The sequence below is a fragment of the Zonotrichia leucophrys genome, chromosome 5 (assembly GCF_028769735.1).
Source record: "Zonotrichia leucophrys gambelii isolate GWCS_2022_RI chromosome 5, RI_Zleu_2.0, whole genome shotgun sequence".
NCBI lineage: Eukaryota > Metazoa > Chordata > Aves > Passeriformes > Passerellidae > Zonotrichia > Zonotrichia leucophrys.
In genome coordinates this window covers 57,281,462-57,303,445 of record NC_088175.1, presented here as the reverse complement: position 1 = coordinate 57,303,445, position 21,984 = coordinate 57,281,462, and the positions used below count along the sequence as shown (strand labels likewise).

At 44.1% G+C, this 21,984-nt stretch overlaps 1 protein-coding gene across 2 annotated transcripts; it reads right to left on the bottom strand.

Moving 5' to 3' along the window:
• Positions 1-674: 674 nt before the first annotated feature.
• LOC135448521 (potassium channel subfamily K member 16-like) lies at positions 675-21,098 on the bottom strand. 2 transcript variants are annotated; one of them, XM_064714610.1, is made up of 7 exons: positions 20,728-20,958; positions 18,592-18,712; positions 16,745-16,911; positions 15,018-15,186; positions 11,899-12,059; positions 3,195-3,327; positions 675-1,133 (listed from the first exon to the last, which is right to left on the bottom strand). In XM_064714610.1, exons 1-6 carry the CDS (start codon positions 20,920-20,922, stop codon positions 3,292-3,294), a joined length of 849 nt encoding a protein of 282 aa, XP_064570680.1. In that variant the 5' UTR covers positions 20,923-20,958; the 3' UTR covers positions 675-1,133; positions 3,195-3,291. The 2 variants fall into 2 exon arrangements, with proteins under 2 accessions (XP_064570680.1, XP_064570678.1); XM_064714608.1 differs by lacking the exons at positions 675-1,133; positions 3,195-3,327 and having other exon boundaries at positions 11,124-12,059; positions 20,728-21,098.
• Between the last annotated feature and the right edge of the window lie 886 nt (positions 21,099-21,984).

Below are 21,984 nucleotides of genomic sequence, written 5' to 3'. Positions count from 1 at the left end.
ACCCTGTTCCATCCCCCTGCCAGTTCCATGGGCAGGAACACCTTCCACACCAGGCTGCTCCAAGCCCCATCTAACCCTTCTGAAGATGGGGCAGCCACAGCTTTTTTATGGGCAACCAGTGAAACTGATCTTACTCCAGCCCTTCAGGTCCTCCTATACTTTATGGAAACTGTGTTGGGCTGCAGTGACAGGGAAGCCTGTTTGAAGGTATCTCAGGATATGTGTGGATCCCTGTGGAGATGTCTTGTTGAGCTGGCAGATGGAGGGGAAGCAGAAAAAACCCATTCCAGTGGCTGGCAGAGCTGATGGATCACTCATGAACCATCATGGATGCTGAATTGCTCCCAGTATCCCAATGCATCCTTTCTGTCACACATTTGCTCTTGGTTTTGGGTGAGTGGGTTGCACCCCCTTGGGGCATGGGAATTTTGTGAGACAAACCTTTATTCATTATGAGGCTCTCTACTTGAGGTTTCTTTGCAAGCTTAGGTTGGGCAGCGTTATCAGAAATGCTTTTCTCCACTGGCAAATTTGAGCATCTGAGCCCAGTTTGGAGGAAATTTGACAGGTGAGGTTTCCACAGAGCCTGGAACAGGCAAATGCATTGCAAGGTGCCAGCAAGTCTTTGCTGATTTTTCTTGGTGACCCTCCAGACAATCACATTCTCAGATTCTGGTGATTGAACATTTTATTGCATCACGGACCAGCTGTGGTCAGATCTGGCAAAGCCAGTGGCACCCTGCCAGCTGTCAGTGCTGTGCTCAAGGCTGGAGTTCCTCCAGAGAAGCTGAGTGAGGAACAGACCATCCCTGTCTCATGGCTCAGAGGTGGAAGGGAAACATTTCAAGTGCTTGGTCTTGCAGTGATTTCCAGAATGCTCCAAGGACAACCAGGGCAATTGTGGGCTTTTCTTTGGACCATCACTGCTTCCTCATGGGTTTTTACACTTGCTGAGCTCTCTCCCACAGCATCAGGTCCTTTTGCAGATGGTGCCAGAGCTCTCTTGACTCATCCTCCCACAGAAGTCTGCACCCACCTGGCTCCAGATCAGTGACACGTTTCCCATCCAAACATTGACTGTTTTTACGGGATTAGGCCTCACATGCTGGTCTTCAGTGGCTTAGATCCAAACCCTAGAAATGTCCATGAAGAAATTCCTGTTTGTTTCAGCTTTGGACCTGGCGCCAAGTTCTCAGCACTGTGCTGAGCACAAGCCAGGATCCTGCTGAAGGCAATATCTGATGCAGTACTATGTCACCCCTTTGGATTCCCTGTCTTCAGCTTTTAAACCCCAGAAAACGTGTTTTACTCAGCTCCCTAATGGTTATTCAAGAACACAAGATTGGAAGATGATTCCTTGAATCATCAAGGCTAATCCCCTGTTTCTCTGGCAACCATGCCACTCAAATCTTTGCATAAATCTCAGTTCTGACTGTAATTAATCTGTTTGACCCTTTAAACCATGGCTAGCCTCTCATGCATGCTGCATCCTTTTTCTGCCCAACATGCAAGTGTGTTGTAGAGTCTTTTCTAGCAGAACTTGGCTGCTGTCATTATCAGCTCACACCTTCTATTCCCACCCCATCTGTGCCTGGCACTATTTTCATGCATAATACATCGATCATCTGCAGCCTGGTGGGGGGAAAATCATCACTTCAAGTCACTTGTCTGAATTCAAGCCACATCTGAGCTGTATCCTTTGCTGAATTCCATATCCATGGTTTGATAAAAGGGAGGGAAACCAGCAAGAAGATTTCAGGCTCTTCCTGTCTGCAAGGACTCCAAATCAAATATTGTGTTTATAGGCCTTTGAGAGCCTTGTGGGCCACAGTTAAAGCTGGTGGAAATCCATGCAGATCTGATGGACTCTTGCAGCAATGCCAGCTGATACTGGGCAAAGGATAAGGGCTCCATTGTGTTTGCTTATCTTGTTTTTCTGCAGGGCAAAGCCTCTCCTCTTTGGCAGGTTGGATGGGCCCTTGTGAATATTTGACTGATTTTCAGCCCTTCTGCTCTTCATTTGCACCAGCATGGCTGGGAAGAGCCCTGGTGTTTCACTCTGGAATTGACAGATTTTCAAAGAGACCCGTACACGTAACAAACTTGATTTTGAAGTCTCTCAGGAAGGCTTTGAAAACAAAGGCTCAAATTCCAGAGTAAGTAGAAAGACCTTGGTTCCTAGTGGTGAAAGCTTCCTACCAGAATTATTCCCAGAGGCAGTACAGACTTTACGTTTTGCCTCATCTAAATGCATTAGGAAGAGTATTAAATTTCACATGTGCTGCCTATTGATGTAATTCTCCTGACATGTCTGTTTGCACCATTATGAAATAAGGGATTTCCTTTCCCTTTCTTTCCACATTTGCCTGGCTCCCTAGGGATCTCGAGGATATGATCCATTGGCATACAAGGATTATGCCTTTTACACAGAGGACTTAAAAAAAGCTTTGTCATTGGGTAACAGAGGTCTCGGGACAGCATCCTGCATTAGCAGTGCTTGACTTAAACTGACAACCTATGGCTGGGAGAGATCCATTAATCTTCCATGTCACCATCCCTCCAGGCCCTGCTCAAACTTTGTGAGGATTAAAACTTTGGTACAGGAGAACCCTGAGGGTCTTTTCATGTAAAAACAACACCTCTGTACCCTACAAGCATTCCCCAACCCAATCTGGCATATCCTTTTGTGGTATTTTTTTAAATGTCGTGTTCAGGAGGGTGTGTAGTGTGTTTAAACAAACAGCCCCCTAATATCACCCCCAGATTTCTGCAGGTACAAGGTAAGGTTGGAGGGTGCTCTGCCACCCTGCACACCCCTCTGCAGCCCTACAAGGGTGACCAGCAGTGCCCTTTGGGTCCCACACCCCTTCTGCCTCAATGCTTGGCTCTGCTTGTGGTTTTAGTCTGCATCAGAGCTCCACGCTGTGACAGGGACAATGCAAATGCCAGCCTTGAGCACAGCTGAGGGCCTTTTCCTTCCCTATAAATGTTGAATGCATTTAATCTCATTTAATCTTGTAGGCAGTAAGGAGAGGGCAGAGTTCAAGGGAAGAAGAGGCAGAGTTGGGATTTTTTAAGCCTTTTTTTTTTTCTTAACAGGCAAACTTAGATTGCTGAAAGAGAGCCATAAAACGAACTTAACAACCCGAGGGAAATAGAGGAGACAACCAATTTCTTGAAAAGTCAGCACTGACCTTACTACAGAGACTTGAGGGCATATTGTCTTCTTTCTCTGGGAACACCTGTGCCAATGCTCTCAGATCCTTTCTACAGGGCTGATTGCTCCATTTCTCAGCTCATCAGCTGGATGGGACACAGGAATGTGCACTGGAAGAGATGAATATGTATATGGTTAGAAAAGGCACCAGAGAACACGCCTTGCTTTTACCTTCAGGTAAAGTTGATGGCAAAGAACCTGTGATTCTTCAAAGCAAAAGTTATGAAATTATATATATATAACTTTATATACATACATATATACACACATGCACATATATACATATATATATAATATATAACATATATATAACATTTTATATATATATATTTTGTATACATATATAAAATCACCTATATGTGTTTTACATATATATATATACACACACACACATATATATATATATGTGTGTGTGTGTGTGTGTGTGTGTGTGTGTGTGTAATTTTATATATGTATATAAAATAATGAGCACCTATACACAGGGAAGCACCCATGTGATCTATATCAGCATAATGTGCTCAAAAAATGCTTTCGTGCACAGCTATAAACCCCATCTGTTGATTTTGTCTGTGATTCAAGCACTTTATCCAGGTGGACTGGAAACCCCCCTGTCTGTCTGTCCCAGGCGGGGGAGCAGGGACTGAAGGAGAAATCGGTGAGTGGGGTTTTTCTGCTCGGTTTGTGCTGTGCCTCTTTCTTGCTTGGGTTGATGGTGACATCTGGAGGCTCTGTCGTGTGTGTGCACAGTGACTTTACAGAATCCTAGAAACACGGGATGATTTGGATTGGGAAGGATCTAAAAGACCATCATGTTCCAAACCCCTGCCATGGACAGGGACACCCACTAGGCCAGGTTGCTCCAAGCCCCATCCATCCAGATTGGCCTGGAAAAGGGCTGGGATGGGGCACTCACAGCTCCTATGGGCAGCAGTGCCAGGACCTCAAAACCCTATCAGGAAAGAATTTCTTTCTAACCTAACCCTGCCCTCTGTCAGTTTGAAGCCCGTTTCCCCTTGTCCTGTCCTTCCCTGTCCTTGTAAAAAGTCCCTCTTCAACCACAACACACTTTTTGTCTCAGCTGATGGACACCTGTGCATAAAGGGGGTTTACCTATCATGTAGGCTGATCCCAAAAATCAGCCATTATCCATAATCCCAGAGGGAAGAGTGCTCTGTTTGTTCTTTATGCCACCTCTCATCATCCTGCTGTCACCACCTAAGACAGATGGCCTTGGTGGGGGAGTGAACACATTTCTCATTTCTGTACCTCACTGCTCTGTTTTTTGGCATGTGTGAAGTAAGTGTGGGCTTTGGGGGTTTGAGCATGAGTTTGCCATTCTCTGGTTTTGTCCTTGAACCATACTCACTGAGAAAACCCTGTGCCAGAACAGGGGTTTCTATGGAAAGTTCCTGTGATGTTTTAACTTCCCAGAAGAGTAGCTGGAAGGCACCCTGGCTGCCACACCAAACACCAGTATGGCTGAGCACTGTTCACTACTACAAATGCTAGAAATGAAATTTCATGCACCAAAAGTTGTGCTTCTCCCTCGACACCCCTAGAGGATGTTTTCCACCTTCACTGGTTGGTTTGCCAAGGCAGGCTCGGCCCCTACAGAGATAATGACTGAGATAATGACTGGGAAGTGTTGTTACCAAACCCCAGCCCAGAAAATGACCCATGTTTGAGCAAAAAATGACCCATGTTTGAGCAAAAAAGTGTGGGCAGCTTGTATTCAGGCTTTTGCTCAGAGATCTGCTGCAAGCAAGGAACAGATTTTTACAACCACTGCTGGAAATTCCTCTTTTTTGCTTCCCCCTGGCAATTTTTGGCTATTTGGCATCACCCAACTGTGCTAGCACTGCTGTTATTGCATTCAGCCTTTAAGCACTTTGGAGGCCTTGTTGGTGGGCCATGTTCTCCAGGAGCTGCCCGTGCATTTCTGGGACTCTGCTGCACCCATCCTTCATCCCATCACCAATCTGAAGGCTGTAAGAAATAAAGAAATCGGGAAAAAAAGGAAGAAAGGAAAAAAATATATTAAAAAAAATATGTGTTGGACTTTTATACTGTCAATTGGGAAACTGGCTGAAGTTCTGCAGAGATTGGCATTGACCTCTAATTGATTTATATTTATATCTAATTTGGGGCAATATAAAGGTCCCAACCCCAGCATTGATTTGTGACAGACTTGCACAACAGAGTCACTGGATAGTTCCTACATGCTCTGTGAAGATGCAGACTGCTTGGATGAGGAGAATTGGTTTCCAGCAACTGGAAGGTGCCCATACTGGGCCTCTTGCATCTTTCAGATTCTGAGGCAGTGCATATTTTATTTTGACATTAATACCTGGACTTTTGAAGCTGAGAATAGACAGATGAAACCTGCTTAGGTCTCATCTTGGTTTCCAGTAAATCTCAAAAACCATTTAAAATTTAAGACCTTGTCCTTGATCTTAAAGCATTCAATGAGTCATTTAAATGAAGGGAACAGTGATTGCTGGGGGACTTTCAGCACAAATTCTGACTTATGCTCTTTTCTGGTCTTGATGCATGATTTTCTCCATGCCAAAAGATGAACAGTCATCTTTTATTTTGAGAAGCTGGATTCACCTCAAACCACATTTGTTCTTTGAGAACATCAGTATCTTTCTGGCTAATCCCTCTCAAGGAAGCCATCAGTTTAAACTGTAAATTTTACCTCCTTCATTTTTCAATGACTCATGCTTGTTATTATTATTGTTCTGCTTATCAGGGTATCTCTCTTTCTGGGGATGTATTATTTCATGCTTCAGCATCTCACCACAAAGTACATATGTAGTTTCCAACCACAAATGTAAGAGTAATTGAAAGAGAAATTTGGAAAGTGTTTATTCAAGAGACACATCTCCTAAATCATGTCTGGTAATCAAATGGATTCAATAATTGCCCTAATTTTAACTCAGCATAATGAGCCTTTCCAAACCCATGGTTGAGAATTACCCTAATTGAGTCCAGAACCACTCCTGATAGTAAATGCTGAGTTTTCTAAGCAGATTTGAGTTCCTGCTCTGGGTTGGTGGTGCAGGGAGGCAGGAGCATGGACAAGGCTCTCTGGAGGCAGCATTTTTGCTTCTCCCCAACTCTTTAGCCCAGAAGGGCTAAATGTTGTCTTTACCCATGTATTGCCCAGGCTGGTCCTCAGACATCCCATCAGACATTCCCCCAGACATCCATGTGAGGGATCCCCAAGGATTCCCTTTCCTCACACTGTGAGATCTGATGTCAAATCTATGTTCAACACCACTTTGAATCCTACTGGAATGGTATGAGAGACTGGGTTGGCACCAAAACCTGGGGTTTTTGTTTCTTTGGGTGTGATCATGAGGGATGGATTACAAGCAAGCCTTTGTAGAGTGATTAGTTATCTTTGTTAAACCAGTTCTGAGCTGGATCCAGCCTTTTGGTCACGAGGCAGGCAAGAAAGCACAAGTCCAAGTGTGACAGAGTGGAAAACAGCATGTGTGTGGCCCATTTTTAGTAATTGCTGTGAAAAAAAAAAAAATCCCACTGGCTGTGTGATGTTACATTAGCCAAGGTGTTTCACTGTTTTCAGTAGTGCCTCGGCTTCCAGAAAAAAAAAAAAATCTCTCCAAATGAACTGGCTATTAATTGAGGGAGACCTCAAACGATCCCTAACAGCCCATCTACTAATTAAAGACAGATCAAAGTGTAGCTTCTCCTGTTCTCTCTGGAGGCAATTGAATTTCTGAAAGGAAAAATAATTCCTCATGGCTTTTCCTTGGTTCCAAGTGCAGAAGTGCTAGTGTTTCCTAGCTGGCAGCAAAGATGTGGGTGATGTATGAGGAGCAGCAGAGACTGAATGCAGGAACATGCTGCTGCCACTTAATCCCAGATAATATATTTCACAATCCTACTCCTGGAGTTTTTCAACAACTGGTTTAATGTATTGGAAAGTATTTGGCTTGCCTTGGAAATGTTTCCCATTTGAAAACAAGCTGCAGTGGGAGAGCTGGCAGTGGCACAGGAGGCTCCTCTGTGAAAATTGGACTTTCCTGTGTGGCACAGTGGGAATGGGTCACAGAGAGAGCTTTGAGAAACTCCCAGAAAAGGCTGTACAGATCTGCCAGTGGAAAACCCTTCTGCTTGGTCTCCAGAGGATTTCTGTCCCTCTGTCATTTGGCAGAACAGGGATTTTGGAATGGATTTATTCCTGGTTTCTGTCCCTTGGGCAAGGAGAACGTGCAGAAGAACAGCAAAGCCTGGCTTATACTCATGAATTAAAAATCTTGGGATTATTTTAAATCTCCAGATGTGGAGTAGAATCTCTGCTCTAATTCTGCTTTCAATTCAAGTCTATTTTTTTAACCTCAACAAGTAGAGAATCATTGTCTGGGTCTGGTTTATCAGTAAACAATTCCAGGACACCTGGTCCTGGCTGAGAGAGCCAGAGGTCTGACGCATGAGTTTGGGATACACTGAATTTTCTCTGGGGCCCTGTTACCTGCACAGGAATCAACAATTCCCCTTTCCAGGGTGATGTGAGGACAATTTCTAGTGCTGTTGTGCAATGCTCTGAGGATGATAATGCTGGAAAAGGCTGCTTGCTCCAGCCCTGGAGAGATTTGTCACTGTGCCTAAGCCCTTTTGGAGGCAGATTTATCATTTAGTTTAAGAACGAGGAACAACAGCACATCCAAAAAAAGTTCTTCTCCCACCCTGGCTTGCAGCTTTCCCAAGCTTTCCCCTTGCCTTTCCCAGCAGAGAGGACCACACACCCTTTGATGTTGGTTCTTCCTTCCACATATCTGCAGCTCCTATCTCCACCCCTGGTGCTGCAGGAGGCACTGCCTGCCCTCCAGGCTGCTGCAGAGGGAGCCAGTCCCTCCAGGCCCCAGATCCTGCACCCAAAATTGCCTTTTTGCACAATTTTTCCCAGACCAATCCCTTTCCCTGTAGGACAGGGGGTGGGAATGTGTGCCTTGACCCCAAAACAGATTTTGTGCAAGGGAAGCTGCTGCATGGGGCGTGTGTTGGGAATGCTCCTCACCATCACCACCCTGTGTGCTGCCAGTGAGGATCCTTCTTGTGATGGAAGATGTCACAACCTTCTTGTGATGGTTTGCTGGCAGAAAGCCACCACACCTCCAACTGGCCTCCACAGAGCTGTCTCAGGGTGGGCACAAGGCAGGGACCTTGGCTGCACCAGGCTGAGGTGCTCATCCCCATCTCTTCCTGGAGAATAAGGCATTTTTTAGCCTTTTTCAAACTCGTGTGAACGGGATAAAAATACAGGGCAGTGACAAAACAGAGCTGTAATAATGGGAGGTGGAGAAAGGCTCCCCAAACCTGGCAGGGATGTGAAGGAAAAGGGTCTGCAGCACACAGCCACTGGAGGGCACAAGGAGCAAAGATAAGATCCTTCTCCAAAAGGCCTCTGCTGGAGCAAGGATTTATGAATGGGCAGCCTCCTTTCTCACAGCAGCTGAGCTTCTCCTGAGGGGTTTTATTTTTATATATTTTTAGTTTTTATTTTTATATTTTTTTTATGGATGTGTTTTCTGTGCTCCAGGGTGGCATCTCCAGTTGAAGGGACACCTCAGCTCTTGCTGCCTGAAGGTGGACAGCCCCACCATGGCCATTCCTGGCTAATGTTTCCTGGATCCTCTAGTTTTGGGTGGCTTTTTCAGTCCCTCTCGGCCACATCCTTACCATGGAGCATGGCAGGAGGGATGAGTTAAAATGCCTGCACCCTGTGGCAATGACTACACAGGACAGATGCGTCGCAGACATCTTTTCTGCAAAATCCTTTCCTTAGGATTTTTCCTCCTGAGAAGCTGGGAGGCCTCAGGAACAACATGTAAACAATGATTATCTGCTGCTGTGGAATGCAACAGGTGGATCTGTGATTGGTCTCATGTGGTTGTTTCTAATTAATGGCCAATCACAGTCAGCTGGCTCGGACAGAGAGTCTGAGCCACAAACCTTTGTTATCATTCCTTCTTATTCTATTCTTAGCTAGCCTTCTGATGAAGTCCTTTCTTCTATTCTTTTAGTATAGTTTTAATGTAGTATATATAATAAAATAATAAATCAGCCTTCTGAAACATGGAGTCAGATCCTCATCTCTTCCCTCAACCTGAGATTCCTGTGAACACGGTCACACAGATGGGCTCCTGGAATGGGAAGTGCTTGGGTTTCAAGGCTCATTGTTAAACACCCATGAGGACAAAAGAATGAGAATTTGCCCTATTTTGCTCCAAAAGGCACTGCCTGGCTCTGTGCTTGCTGTTTACAGTCAGAGGCCATGGGATGTCTCTCTTGCCCTTCCTGAAATGTCTAAAAAAAGCATCTTTGGTCACTCTGTGTTACAACGGGACATGAGCAGCCTGTTCCAGGGCTGAGCTGTGTTATTTGTCACAACAGGGAGTAGTGGGAAGAAGATGAGGAAACCCTCCATTCCAGACACCAGAAACTGGCATGGAAGGAACAATGAGAGGCTGTGCAAAATGACTACTGCACCCCAATGCAGGACCATCACACCCCCTAAACCAGCCCTGGCAGTCCCTACATTAGACTGGGAGTGGGGTTAACGATCCTTCTGGGAAGGGGTGGGGAAAAAGAAAAAAAAAAAAAAAAAAGAAAAGATAATAGAATGGTGCCTGGAAGATAATAATGTGGGTTAATGCTCAGTGAGAGGGAAAAACAGAGAGGTGAAGAGATCCCTGCCTGGGAGCATCCAGCTGCTTTCTCTGCCTGGCTCTGGTGCCTGCTGTCCTTCTTTGATTTCAGTCAGGTTTTGCTCCTGCTGCCTCAAAAATGTTTACTGACAGAGAGACATATGAGGTGAGAAGTCAGCCTTGAGAGTAACACTGGAAAATAATTTCTGGAGGGGAAGAAAGTGCATGTTTGGCCAGGTCTACATGCCAGGTCTTGAACCAGCAGAATTGCTTTGGCAAGAAGCATGACTCTGTTTGACTGAGATAGTTATGAATCCAGCTTCAAGGCTGACTGCATCTTTATGACTTGAAATTGCTTTATAGCTGTAATTTATTCTCCCTTTCATACAGGAATAACTCTGGCATGGGCTGGTCATGCTGTAAGTAACACCCAGAGGGTGAGCAAAAAACAATTATTCAGTCTGACTAAAGAGGAGCTTGAGGGGCTCACAGCAACCTGTCAAGTGACAGCTTCAGCACTGTCAGAGTGAGGACTTGGTGCACTAAAGCCATGGACAGGCCTGGGGGGTCCTGTGGGTGCTGATGTGAGCTCAGCATTTGGGCAAGTTCATGGATTTTGATGTACAGAGCCCACCTCCTGCATGGGCAGCCTTGCGCCAGGCTTGGCCCCTGTGCAGGGTCATGGCAGAGCTGCTGATCCTGTCCCCCTGTCACTGCTGGGGACACATCAGGCATGGTCAGAGATGGTGTTGGGCTGGACTGACTTTTGGTGTGACCACAAACACACATGAGATGTTTCACCTCTGTGGCTGTGTCTCCCCCAGATGCTTTGCCAGCTCTTCAGGGTTGGGTTTCCATGCATCTTTGGCACACAGAAGGCCTGTGACACATAGATCAACCCTTTGAAGGTCAGAGTCTTCACCCAGAAGTGGCCTGCAGGCCAGACAGCACATCTGAAAAACCATGCCCAGATCTGACATCCTTTTTTTTCACCTGGTTGAAGGTTTAGACTCCACTCACCCTTGGAAAACAGCAGCACCACAGAATCATTGCTAAATGGCTTCATAGTTCCTATAGAATCAAAATACAGCAGCAAGGACTCCTCCCTTCAAACTGGTCTCTGCTCTTATTTAAAAACTTACAGAATAAAATTATTATAAAAATTGAGTTAAAGACATTGATGTGTTTTTTATAAACACCATCAGAAAGATTTTTCAGAGCCACAGGGATAAAAGCTGAAATTGCCTTTATTCAACTCAGAATAAAAGAGGAAGAGGTAGAATCAATCATTTCTAACATGCTAACCTTTTCATAACCCTGTCCATTAGATGCTTCAAGTGTCTCTGAACTGAGATCAGGTCTTGTCATTTAAACATGTTTTCAGACCATAACACCTTATCCAATATGATGGCTCAAGTCAGGCACCTATTAAATTATATACCCTTACTTCTTCTTCCAAAAGTGCAATGCAATGCCAGAAAAGCTTCTGCATGTCAGTTCCTGGAAGAGACATGATTTCTTGCAAGCTGCAAAATCCAAACAGAACCAGCAAGCTCTTCCATGCCCCTCCTCTGCATTTTTGTGAGAGCACCTTAAAAACACCTTGCAAAGCAAGTGCACTTTTCAGGCTATGAGCACAACCTAGCTGCAAACTGAGGAGCAAATTTCTTACCATTAATATCCAGGCTTTGTGTAACTGTAGTTCTTGAGTTCTAAAAGGTCATATCTCAGCAAAAGGCAGGAGAAATTTTATTTCTATAGGAATTTCTTTAGAATAATTAACTAGCAATTATCCAATGAAGAATTGAATTCTCGACTCATTATGGCAATAGTTTTGCTATTAGAAAACACTTTTTTTTCATTTTTTGTGCGTTCAGAATCTGCTGTTAATGACTCCATTTTCATTGCATCCCCTCCAGCACGTGGTGGTAGTGGTTCTTCTTCTGGAATAAATTGAACAGGCCAGCATCTTCTTTGCTGGCTTCCTACATTGTCCTTACTCACCTTTCCAATTTGCTGGAGATCCTTGACAATTATTTTTTCAGTATCTTCTAGTACTGTTGTCAATAAATTAAACAGCAGAGCAATCCAGGCAAGGCCAAAAAGAATCCAAATGGCCACAAGCACTCGATAGTAGGAAAAGTATTTCCTGTCAGACTGTTTGCCTGAAGATAAAGGGGAAGAAAGAAGGAGAAAATTAAAAAGTTAAAATTGCCTTGCCAGTGTAAAGTGGAACAGCCTAATGAATTCATCAGTATGTTTTATGTTGAATACTTTAAAGTGACTTTTTTGCTGTAATGGAGACTCTCAGCTCCAGAGCATTAGGTTAAGGCTGGGCAATTCTCTTATTGTTGCAATGAACTGATATATGAAATAAATATGAATCAAATACGCTGGCCTGTCAAATGGCACACTGGAATTGAAGTGAATCATTCTGTGATTCTGTGATCCTGTGATTGAGGTGAATTACCATCAGAGCAGGTTATTTTTCCCCCCCTACCACATATCAATCCCAGTTCAACTGCTGCATGTACAGGTAAATGAAATAATGTGGGAAGTAGTGCTAAATTGCATTGTATTATCTTGGAATTACACCCAAACTCCCAAAGCACAAAAAGCAGAGCACAGTGGGCCACTATAACCACACAACCATTATTATCTGGGTAATTGTAATTCCCTGTATTTCTATAGAGTGTGATTACAACCTAATAAATATTTCCTTTAAATTACAGGTACTTGCAAGCACACAGAGAGAGTAGCTGCAATTCCCACCTCACTTTTGAATGGCTTCAGGAGCTCCCCCCATTTAAAAACCTACATGACTGATGAGAATTTACTGACACATGCCAAGAACAGAACTTTCTATGTTGGAAACCAGTGGACCAAAGCTTATTTCATGCAGTCTGATCCTCTTAGCATCAACCAGGACCTCACACCTGGTGTTCTGCATGGGTCATTTTGTTTGACCTCAACATACAGAGAGCATTTGCTTGGCTCTACACAGTATTATCATCATGGTACAGGTGGTGTGGCCCTGGCATCTGCAGGAACACTTGGTGATATTGCTTATGGAGTGCTCCAGGTCACTGCCAGAGGTGATTTGACATAGTGGATAACATAACAATGTGCATGGACAGGGAGACCACCACAAACCTTGTGGTGAACCTGCCCAGAAGGAGCCCAGGTGCTGGCAACTCTTTTCAAGTCCTGCATAGATTAATGGGCAAGATTTTTGTTCTTTGCTATCCAAGAGTTCTGGAAATGGGGCAGCATTGGGCAGGTTTGTCCTCATGCATAGTTGTTTCTTTTTCTGCTGCTGGCATTGAGTTGGCAAAGGGATTCTCAGCCTTGGTACAAAGCATAATATCTTTGTATTGTTAACCCAAAACTGGACTTGAGCGGGGAATATTCAGCTAACAACTCCAGTGAGTTTCACCCTAGAGGTATCAACTGTATGTACATGTATTCCCAACAGTTAAACCCAGGCTGAGCCATCTTCCTAGCATGTCTGCCTGCCCCAAACAGGCTCAGCTACACATAATTTTGAATTACTAAAATGCAAATCAACTCAAACCTGTTCTGTTTCACTTGGCCAATGCAAAACCATTTATCATCTGTAAGCAATTCTCAGTGCATAATTCTCAGAGCACTCATTGATTCTGCTTGTTTCATTGTGAAGATGTGAAGCATTAAACTTATCAACATTTTATTACTGTTGTTAAAGCCAATTAAGATAAATACTGGCACAGAAAAATATTTTAGATCGAGTTGAGTCATCCTAATGAAGATGAAATCATAGAGCCATGAGGCCTATCTAACTGTTATTTTTAAATAACAATTAGAAAGTTAAAATACAATTAATTGTTTTAGTAATGCAATATGGCTGCAGAGTGCTATGAAGTCATGGCTTTCAAGCTGTGACTTGCTGTCATTATAGTAAAACACACCTGTGATTTGGACAAGGAAAGACAATGCAACATTTTGATGCTCGGTTTTTCTCCTGCATGGCACCAGCCTCTCCCCATAATTCTGTACAGCAGACTATTTCATGGAATAGATTTAGAGAAATTACAGTCAGCAGTGACACATCAGTGCCTGGAAAAGTTTGTGGGCTCCCTCTGCCAAAGACATCAGCCTGATGTAAGAAATGCTTCCAACAGAGAGGCTCCAAGGCCTGTCTAGCACTTCTGCAAGGCTTGAGAGCCTGGGGTTTGCTGTGTGGTGGATGTCTGTCCCTCAGAAAGGTGTGTGAGGCTTCCAGACCCTCTGTGGGGACAGCACTGGTGCAAGTATTAGCTGCAGTTTTCTTTGCATATCCCTGCTGAGGAGAAGTTCAGGCTGGCAAGAAGATGGCAGGACAGGTTGTTGTAGAGAAATCTTGGATTTTCCATGGAGTTCAGTTTCCTGCTTCTTCTGTTGACACTGATTTTGCTCCTGGTAATTATTTTGCAGTTTATTTGGAAACTTATTCCATGGAGAGTGTATTTTGTCCAGCAGATCCCCAGAAATGTTTGAGAAGCACTCCAGCATGCTTGAGTGCAGCTTAAACAGTGTTTCTTCAGGGGAAATCCTAATCAGTGGTTTGTAAGGATAAAAAGCCTCCAGAAATATTCAGGAGACTAAAGAAGGCCACTTCTGCACTTTTATATTTAACCTCACTTCTAATACTGTGAGTAGATTTCCCCAATTTCCCATGGATGGGATTTCCACCTCTTAGTCTGTTGTGTGAAATCATATATTCTGAAACATGATCACTTATTTCTTCACTTTACACTGTGAAACCTAAATCTGAGATGGCTAAAGCAGTGATACACACCTTGTTTTGTACAGCTGTCATAAACTGTTGCCTCTTGGTAATAAAAATTCCCTCACTCTTCCCTAACCAGAATATTTGTCTTCTTTGTACCCCAAAGAACCTAATTTCCTTATATTTTGATGATTTGGTGCTTTTATCAGTATATACAACCCCAGAGAAGTGAGTATTTCCCCCCTGAACTGTACAAGGCAAAGATCAGGCAAAGACTTTTGACAGATTTGTCTCTACAGTACATTCAGTCAACCCATGGGGATTACAGTCATTATCCTGGTGTTTGGATGTGTTTCCTCTCTGGAATCAACCTTACCTACAACATAATCTCCGAAGCCAATGGTGCTGAGGGTGATAAATGCAAAGTAAATTCCTTCACTGTAGGACCAGCCCTCTGTTATCTGGAAGAAGACGGATGGCAAGCACAGAAAAACCAGGATCCCCGTTGCCAGGAAGAACAAAAGGGTCAGAAATTTGATCTTCTTCTGAAAAAGAAACCAGTTCAATTATAATCATGATTTGAGACAGAAATAAGCTATATAAAATGGTGGTTATTCAAAGTGGGTGGCTATCTGGGATCAGGAGGATCTGAAGGATTTCTGCTGAATGCTTTTCCTCTGGAAATACTTTAGTTCTGCTTAGAAGCAGTGGGAAGCCAGGTGTTATGAGTGTTGCATGTCCACAGTGGCCCTGGAAGATGTAGTGTTTTACCTGATTGTATCAATGACTGTGACTATTGGAGAAATTCCTATCTAATGACATTTACCAGAGTCAAACCATTTCCACTTTTCACCATACAACTTCATTTTTAAATTTTAGGTATTTAGGGTTGGCACCTAAATTCAGATTTGCCTGGGAAAAGAGTAGTTTTTTTATACAAACTAATAGCACCATTTCTGACAGGACTATCTTCAAGAGTCTTGATTACTGACTTTATTTCTCATTGCATCAATGCCACAACTTGGCTCCTAACCAGTGGATATCTCACTGAAAAAAAAAAAAAGGAAACAAACCCAAAAACTAATGAGGTCTTGATAAAGAGACTTTTAAACCATTCTACTTCCCAGCAGTCATGGAGGAGCTTTAACTAGAGAAGAAGACTTGTTATATGTAGAGATTTATCAGCCAGACACACATAGTTTCTATGTATAAAATTTTCCAAATCCAGATTGCCTGGAAATTAATGGCAACTGCTGGATAACTTCTCATGTCTTCATGTATTGTGTACATGCTTGAGTCTGTATCTGATTGAGCCTTATCTTCTGTTTAAGTTTGCCAGCTATGACAGGGAATTCAGCAATCTGAACAGGGTTATCTGTAGCAATCATACCTTACCCTGAAAGAGAATTACAGCAGGAGACACAGAAAAGCTATTCTCACTTCCTCAGCAATGCTGAGAGAAGGGGAGGAGCTGAAAATAAATTGGGGCATAAACCAGACAAAAGCCATCCTGTCCGTAGCTTGTTAGAGGTGTTTCCTCATCTTTCAGCAACCAGGCTCAAATGGACAACTTCAGCCTGATGCTTCCTTTCTGTCAAAGTTAAGGATGGAGAGAGACTAAAGGACTGGGTAATCAGTTAGGAGGGGTAGCACACTATGCATTGAGTTAAAATCCACTAAAACCTCTACATCTCACCTAATTTTTACAGCTTTGCACAGCTCACCCGCTTTTTGCAGCCTCAAGGTGATGTTTAATCACCCTTACTGGTTTTAAAGGGATGCATGAACTTCCCTAGGGTGTTGGCTCCTGAGATAAGTGTCTCAAGAAATGAGGTGGGATGCCCCATCTCTCCACTGATTGCTGAAGGGGGTGGATTTCTGCCATCTAGATGGGAAGACAAAATGCATGCCTTTGTCTGAATATCTCTTCTATGGCTGACATGTCTGCTTAGCTCTGCAAGTGAAAAACGCCTCTTTTCCTGCCCTAGAACAACATCTAAACCAGCCCAAGAGCAAATACAATCAAGGATAAGGCAGCATAAAACTTGAGAAAAGCACTAGAAATGAGCATATAATTGTGTCTGAGTAAATAAAACCAATTACCTTTCTCATTCCTTTCTCGTACAGGAATTTCCCCAGCTTTTTACAGAGCAGTGAGAGCATCTTACCGACGCGGTGCAGAAAAACAATGTTCAGAGGGATTCCAAAAAGAGCAAAAAACACACAAAATATCTGTCCCCCAGCAGTTTTAGGATGTAATGTGCCATAGCCTATAAAAAAAAAAAAAAGATGGGTCAGAGGAGATATTCCAAAGAACTGCAGCAATTCACAGTCATATTCACCCTTTACTCCAATCCAGCCTGCCTTTGACCCTAAAAGATGTGGCTAGTGCTTCTCAGCCCAAATGCACTTTTTTTTCCTCTGAAAAAGGCAGTGAGCAGATGAAGTGGTTCACCCTGCATGTCTGGGGGAATGCAGAAGCACTGTGTGTTCCCAACACAGCCTTACTGGGAACAAAAACACAATCGAGATTTAATTATGGGAAACATGCTCTGTCCTGTGACAAATACATGGCAAGTCAGAAAATAGAACTCTGAGGATCTGGAAGACATCAGAGCTGGAGTCCCAGGCTGTCAGGATCACATCTCCAGCTTCTTGTTGATGTGCCTGTGTGTTAGTGACCTCCCTGGCTCCATCCCAGTGAGCTGCTGTGTCCAGATACTGACTCCAGTCCCAAGACAGTGCAGTGTGCATTAGAATTGATGGTGCTAATTAGCCCAGACCTTGCTGGTGGCTGATTTATTCATGCCAGAGAGACATCTGCCTTAAGATCCTACTAAGAGAGGATTTATCTAAGTAGTGGAACTACCCCAAACATGTCCTTCAGCCTCAAGACTCTTGGACCCCATGAGTTACATGCCTGAGTGCAAGGACACTGAACTTTGTGCATGTCCTTATGCTATCAGTGACCCTGGGAAACTGCATTTCCCATGCACAGTTCATGTCAAGGCATCCATTACTTGGAAAATGCAATGTTTTCTTTCGGAGAAAAGACAAAACAACTGAGTGATTTTTGGGCTACTGGATTTCCAAATGCATGAGCTCTCTTGTGCTCCCGGTTGCAGAAATATTCCACTTTCAGTGATGGGTCAGAACCCTCCCCTTCTACAGCAGGAGATCTCCCTGTGGGCTCAGGCAGCACTTACACAGCTCCCATGGTGCTGGGACACTGCTGGGGCCCTTGGGACATGTCACACTCACAGATCAGATGTGCTTTTAGGGTCTGGTGGCAGTGAGGCCTCAGCAGCACTCTGTAAAAACACAGATTTGGCTTCCACTGCATGACTGTGAAGCAGGTGCCAACAGTATGGATTTTATCCTTAAGTTTGGCAGGCCTGCCCTTTTTGGGATGCACATTTGAAAGAAAGGATGAAGCAGGTAGGGGCAGACAGGCCCTGTAAATGTCAGAACAGCTTGAAGCAGCAGTGTAAAATTCTCTGCATTTGCCTTTACCCCTTCCCATTTTTTCCTCTTGGCATGTTTCTAATTGAATATATGAATTAACAGCTCAAAACAGGTTGTGGAGACAGTGCCCAGCCCCCAGCAGGATTCACTTCTTTCCTTACATCTTTTATGTTTTACAGCACTCTCAGATTTAAAGCCTGGAAAAAACACCAGGAAAGTGAAGTTTATCTGCCACCTACAAATACCAGCAGAGTGAACATTAGTACAGATGATTTGAAAAGAAGAAACAAGTGGGAAATAATAGGAAAGGCCACTGATTTTGACAAGTTAAAATAAAACATGAAGAGCTGTGCTCTGGGAAGGTCTTAGGACTAACCCATGACAACAAAGGTCTGGAGTTTTTATTCCAGAAAGTATTATCCATTCATGTCCTAATAACCATCACTCACACACAAGCACACATAAATGGAAAGCATTAGACCTACCTATTGTGGAGACAACTGTGCCTGCAAAGAAGAAGGAGTTGCTGAAATCCCAGTTGCTCTCTTCAAACTGTGACTCATTTCCAACAGGGTATACTCCATTTTGAATGGCTTCAATCAGGTTCTGGGAGAGAAAGCAAAGTTTGGTATCATCATGACTGCTTTTCTCAAGTGCTTGCTGCAAAAATATTTCAGGTTTAGCCAACTGCTGCTCCTCTCCTGTAATTAACACTCACCTCCCTTCAGAGACTGTCTGACACTATTCACACCTTCACCTCCAAGGTTGGGAAGCCATTATCCAGTGGGTTTGGGTGTTCAACTTCTGCCCTGTTTGTGCTGACTGCTCTAGTGGGTGTTTGGAGAGAATTTGTTTCTTTCAGTGTGACCAAGGACCTTGTTTTTTTCAGGCCAAGTAGTTTGGAAAATCACAATCCTGTGAGTGACTGGGATGAGGCAGAGCACTGGTTTAAGAGATGGGGGTGGCTGATTGTCGGATTTGGACTTGCAGTTGAGATGGCAGTGGTGGATCCAAGATCTGATCACCCACCTGTATGAGCAGTGGCTCTGATCCCTCCCAGTGCTGCATCAATGAGCTGTGCCAGGGTACACATGAGATACACTGAGCATTTCATTTCAAATCTGTATTTTGGTTAGTGTCACAGAATTAAATTCAGAGAAAATCCATTGATTTTCAATGCCTGACATACACATTCTTCTCCAACCTGTATACACATAGATAAATTTACACATTTGCACACATGCTTGCAAAGTTGCCTTTGAGAAGAGGTTAGAGGAACATCTGTCAGACATGGTTTGGGTTGAGTTGAGTTGAGACTGCCCTGCCCCACAAGGCTTGACTAAATATTTCTTCCACACCTCTCCAGTGCTATATTTATCACTTTATGCATTTTCAGACTTTTCCTTGGTTTTAATTCTAAGTGCCATTATATTTTTAACTCTCTTTTTTTTTTTTTTTTTTTAAGCTAAAAGGAAATTTTAAAATCAAACAGTATCCAGCTGTCCCTGTCTTTTGCAAACAGAGAACACTGGACTGGACATCTGGAAGGCAGGCTGGTTTGTACAGAAACAACTGAGATAAAATCCAGGACAGAGCCCTGCCAGAAGCAGGACACGTGCTGGAATAAACTGCACCAGCAAAATCTTCCTCCCTGCTTCTCCCTTCACTATGCTTTTTGCTGGTGTCTCAGAAAATTGAGGCTAACAAAAATAATTTCCATAGCCCTTGCACAAAGATTTCTTTGTCTTAAAAGTTCATTTTTTCCCTTCCCTTCTTGAAAAGCTCTCTATTTTATTTTTTTTTACCTTCTTCCCTACCCATAAAAAACCAGGTGAAGAGGATGCATGCATGGGTGAAACAGGGGCTGAATTTCTGGCTCGGCTATTAGAAACACCAGTTCTTCCCCACATTTCTTTATTCTGTGAAGTGAGCCATTTCCATGTGGAAATGCTTCCAGCAAGGCTTTAACTTCTCATTTTCTCCTGCATTGCAGCACATAGAGCTCTAAAACACCCAAGTTGAAGAGACAGCCATAATAATCTTCATCTTCCTGTGCCATGAGCAGAAATATTTCCCCCTGGCCAGGCTACTTGTTTTTCTTCTGCAGCATGCTCAAAAACTGAACTCTGATCATGCCACCCTCCTCAAAAACTGAACTCTGATCATGCCACCTTCCTTGTAGCTATTTGGAGGTTTTTTGGGTTTCCCCCTCCCCCATCAACACCTTTCCTTATTGTTTCTGTATTGCACTATCTGTGATGCTGTTCCAAGTGGCAGCTACACCTACTCATTTCAGATAGCCTCATTTTTCTTGCCATGCCACCCATTGTATAAGAACACAGCCTCACTAAAAGCAGAGTCAACAGGAGGCAAGACCCCAAAAAACACAGGCTATTGTGGGATGGGGATATTTAATAGCTAGCACACATGAGATTTTGTCCAGCTACACAAGCTGTATTTACCATCAGACTGAGCTGCCTGCTCACACCAGACAGGGGTTTGCTGGAAGCATCCAAGTGACCACAAACAGAAGGAAAGCAGTGAGAGTTACCTGTGCAGCAAGGATGAGCAGGAAACAACATCTGATGGAGAAACAGGAGGGAGAAAGGCCTTCCACTCACCTTCATGAACTGCTCCATCTCTGCCACCGTGAGCTGCGTGAAGTTCTGCAGAAAAGCCTCCTTCATCTGGGCAGCTGCCATTTTCTCCTGCTTCTCGGCAGTCCTCTCCAGGGCCTGGAACACGGCAGCACCCACCAGCAGGTAGACAAAGTAGCCAGCCACCAGCAGAGCTGTCTGCAGCCTGCCACCGAACATGGCCTTCAGGGCGACTCTGCAGGGGATGGGGAGCCACAGGAGGTGACTGTAAATCCCTCACACTCCTGGGAAGCCTCCCCCGGGCAGGAAGAGCCCTCCCTGCTCTGTTTTCCGCTGGGATCCCGCAGTGGCAGGGACACTGTGCTGCCAGATGCATTCATTGGAAAGCTGGAAGTGGCGGGGGGGGGAGGGGAACCACAATAAACCCAACCCTCCCCAAGAAAAAACTTTCCATTCTCTGAGCTGCATGCTGTTCAGGGATTTCCTCTTGTCTGTGAAACTCTCCCTTGCTGGGTTCTCAGGAAAAGTGGGTCAGGATTGGAGAAGCTGGCAGGTGGCCATCTCCTGCTCAAAAGGCTCTGGGGACAGGTGAGCCTTCTGGAAGGGGTTCACAGAGGAGTTTGCTTGGAAAACCATTGTTTGTCCTGCTGAGTCCAAGAACAGGACTCCAGGGCAAGCCTCCGATCCTTCGTGCCCCGTGTTCAGGGGCAGCCTCAGGGAAATGCAGCTGGACTGATCTTTTGGGCTTCACTTGTCTGCTTGCAGCACAGGGCAGGGTCATGCAGCCCTGAAGAGCCTCAATAGCTCAGGGCAAAACCTTGGACACACAGGCAAATGGCTGTGGTTGCATATATGCCAAATTCAAACAGGTTCTTCTGCCAGCAATTCCTCTGCAGTGTATCCAAGGGAATGCATTACACTGGTACTGGTGCCATGCCATCAGATCCATGGAGTCATAAAATCATAGAATTGTTTAGGTTGAAAAAGACCTCTAAGGTCATCAGACATGGTGCTTAGGGACATAGGTTAGTGTTGGGTTAATGGTTGGACTCGATGACCTTAAGGGTCTTTGCCAACAGAAGTGACTTTGATTCTCCGCTACCTACAGCAATGTAGCTTCTGCTGGTTTCAGAAGGATGGTTCTCATGCAATTAGAAGTCATTTATATAAATGTCAGAGCTTGTTCCCATTAGCTTCAAGAAGAATTTGGTTGCCACTGAGAAGAGCTTGTGAGAGAGGGAAGCCTTTTAATGAAGATGTTGATTTTGCAACTGACAGCAG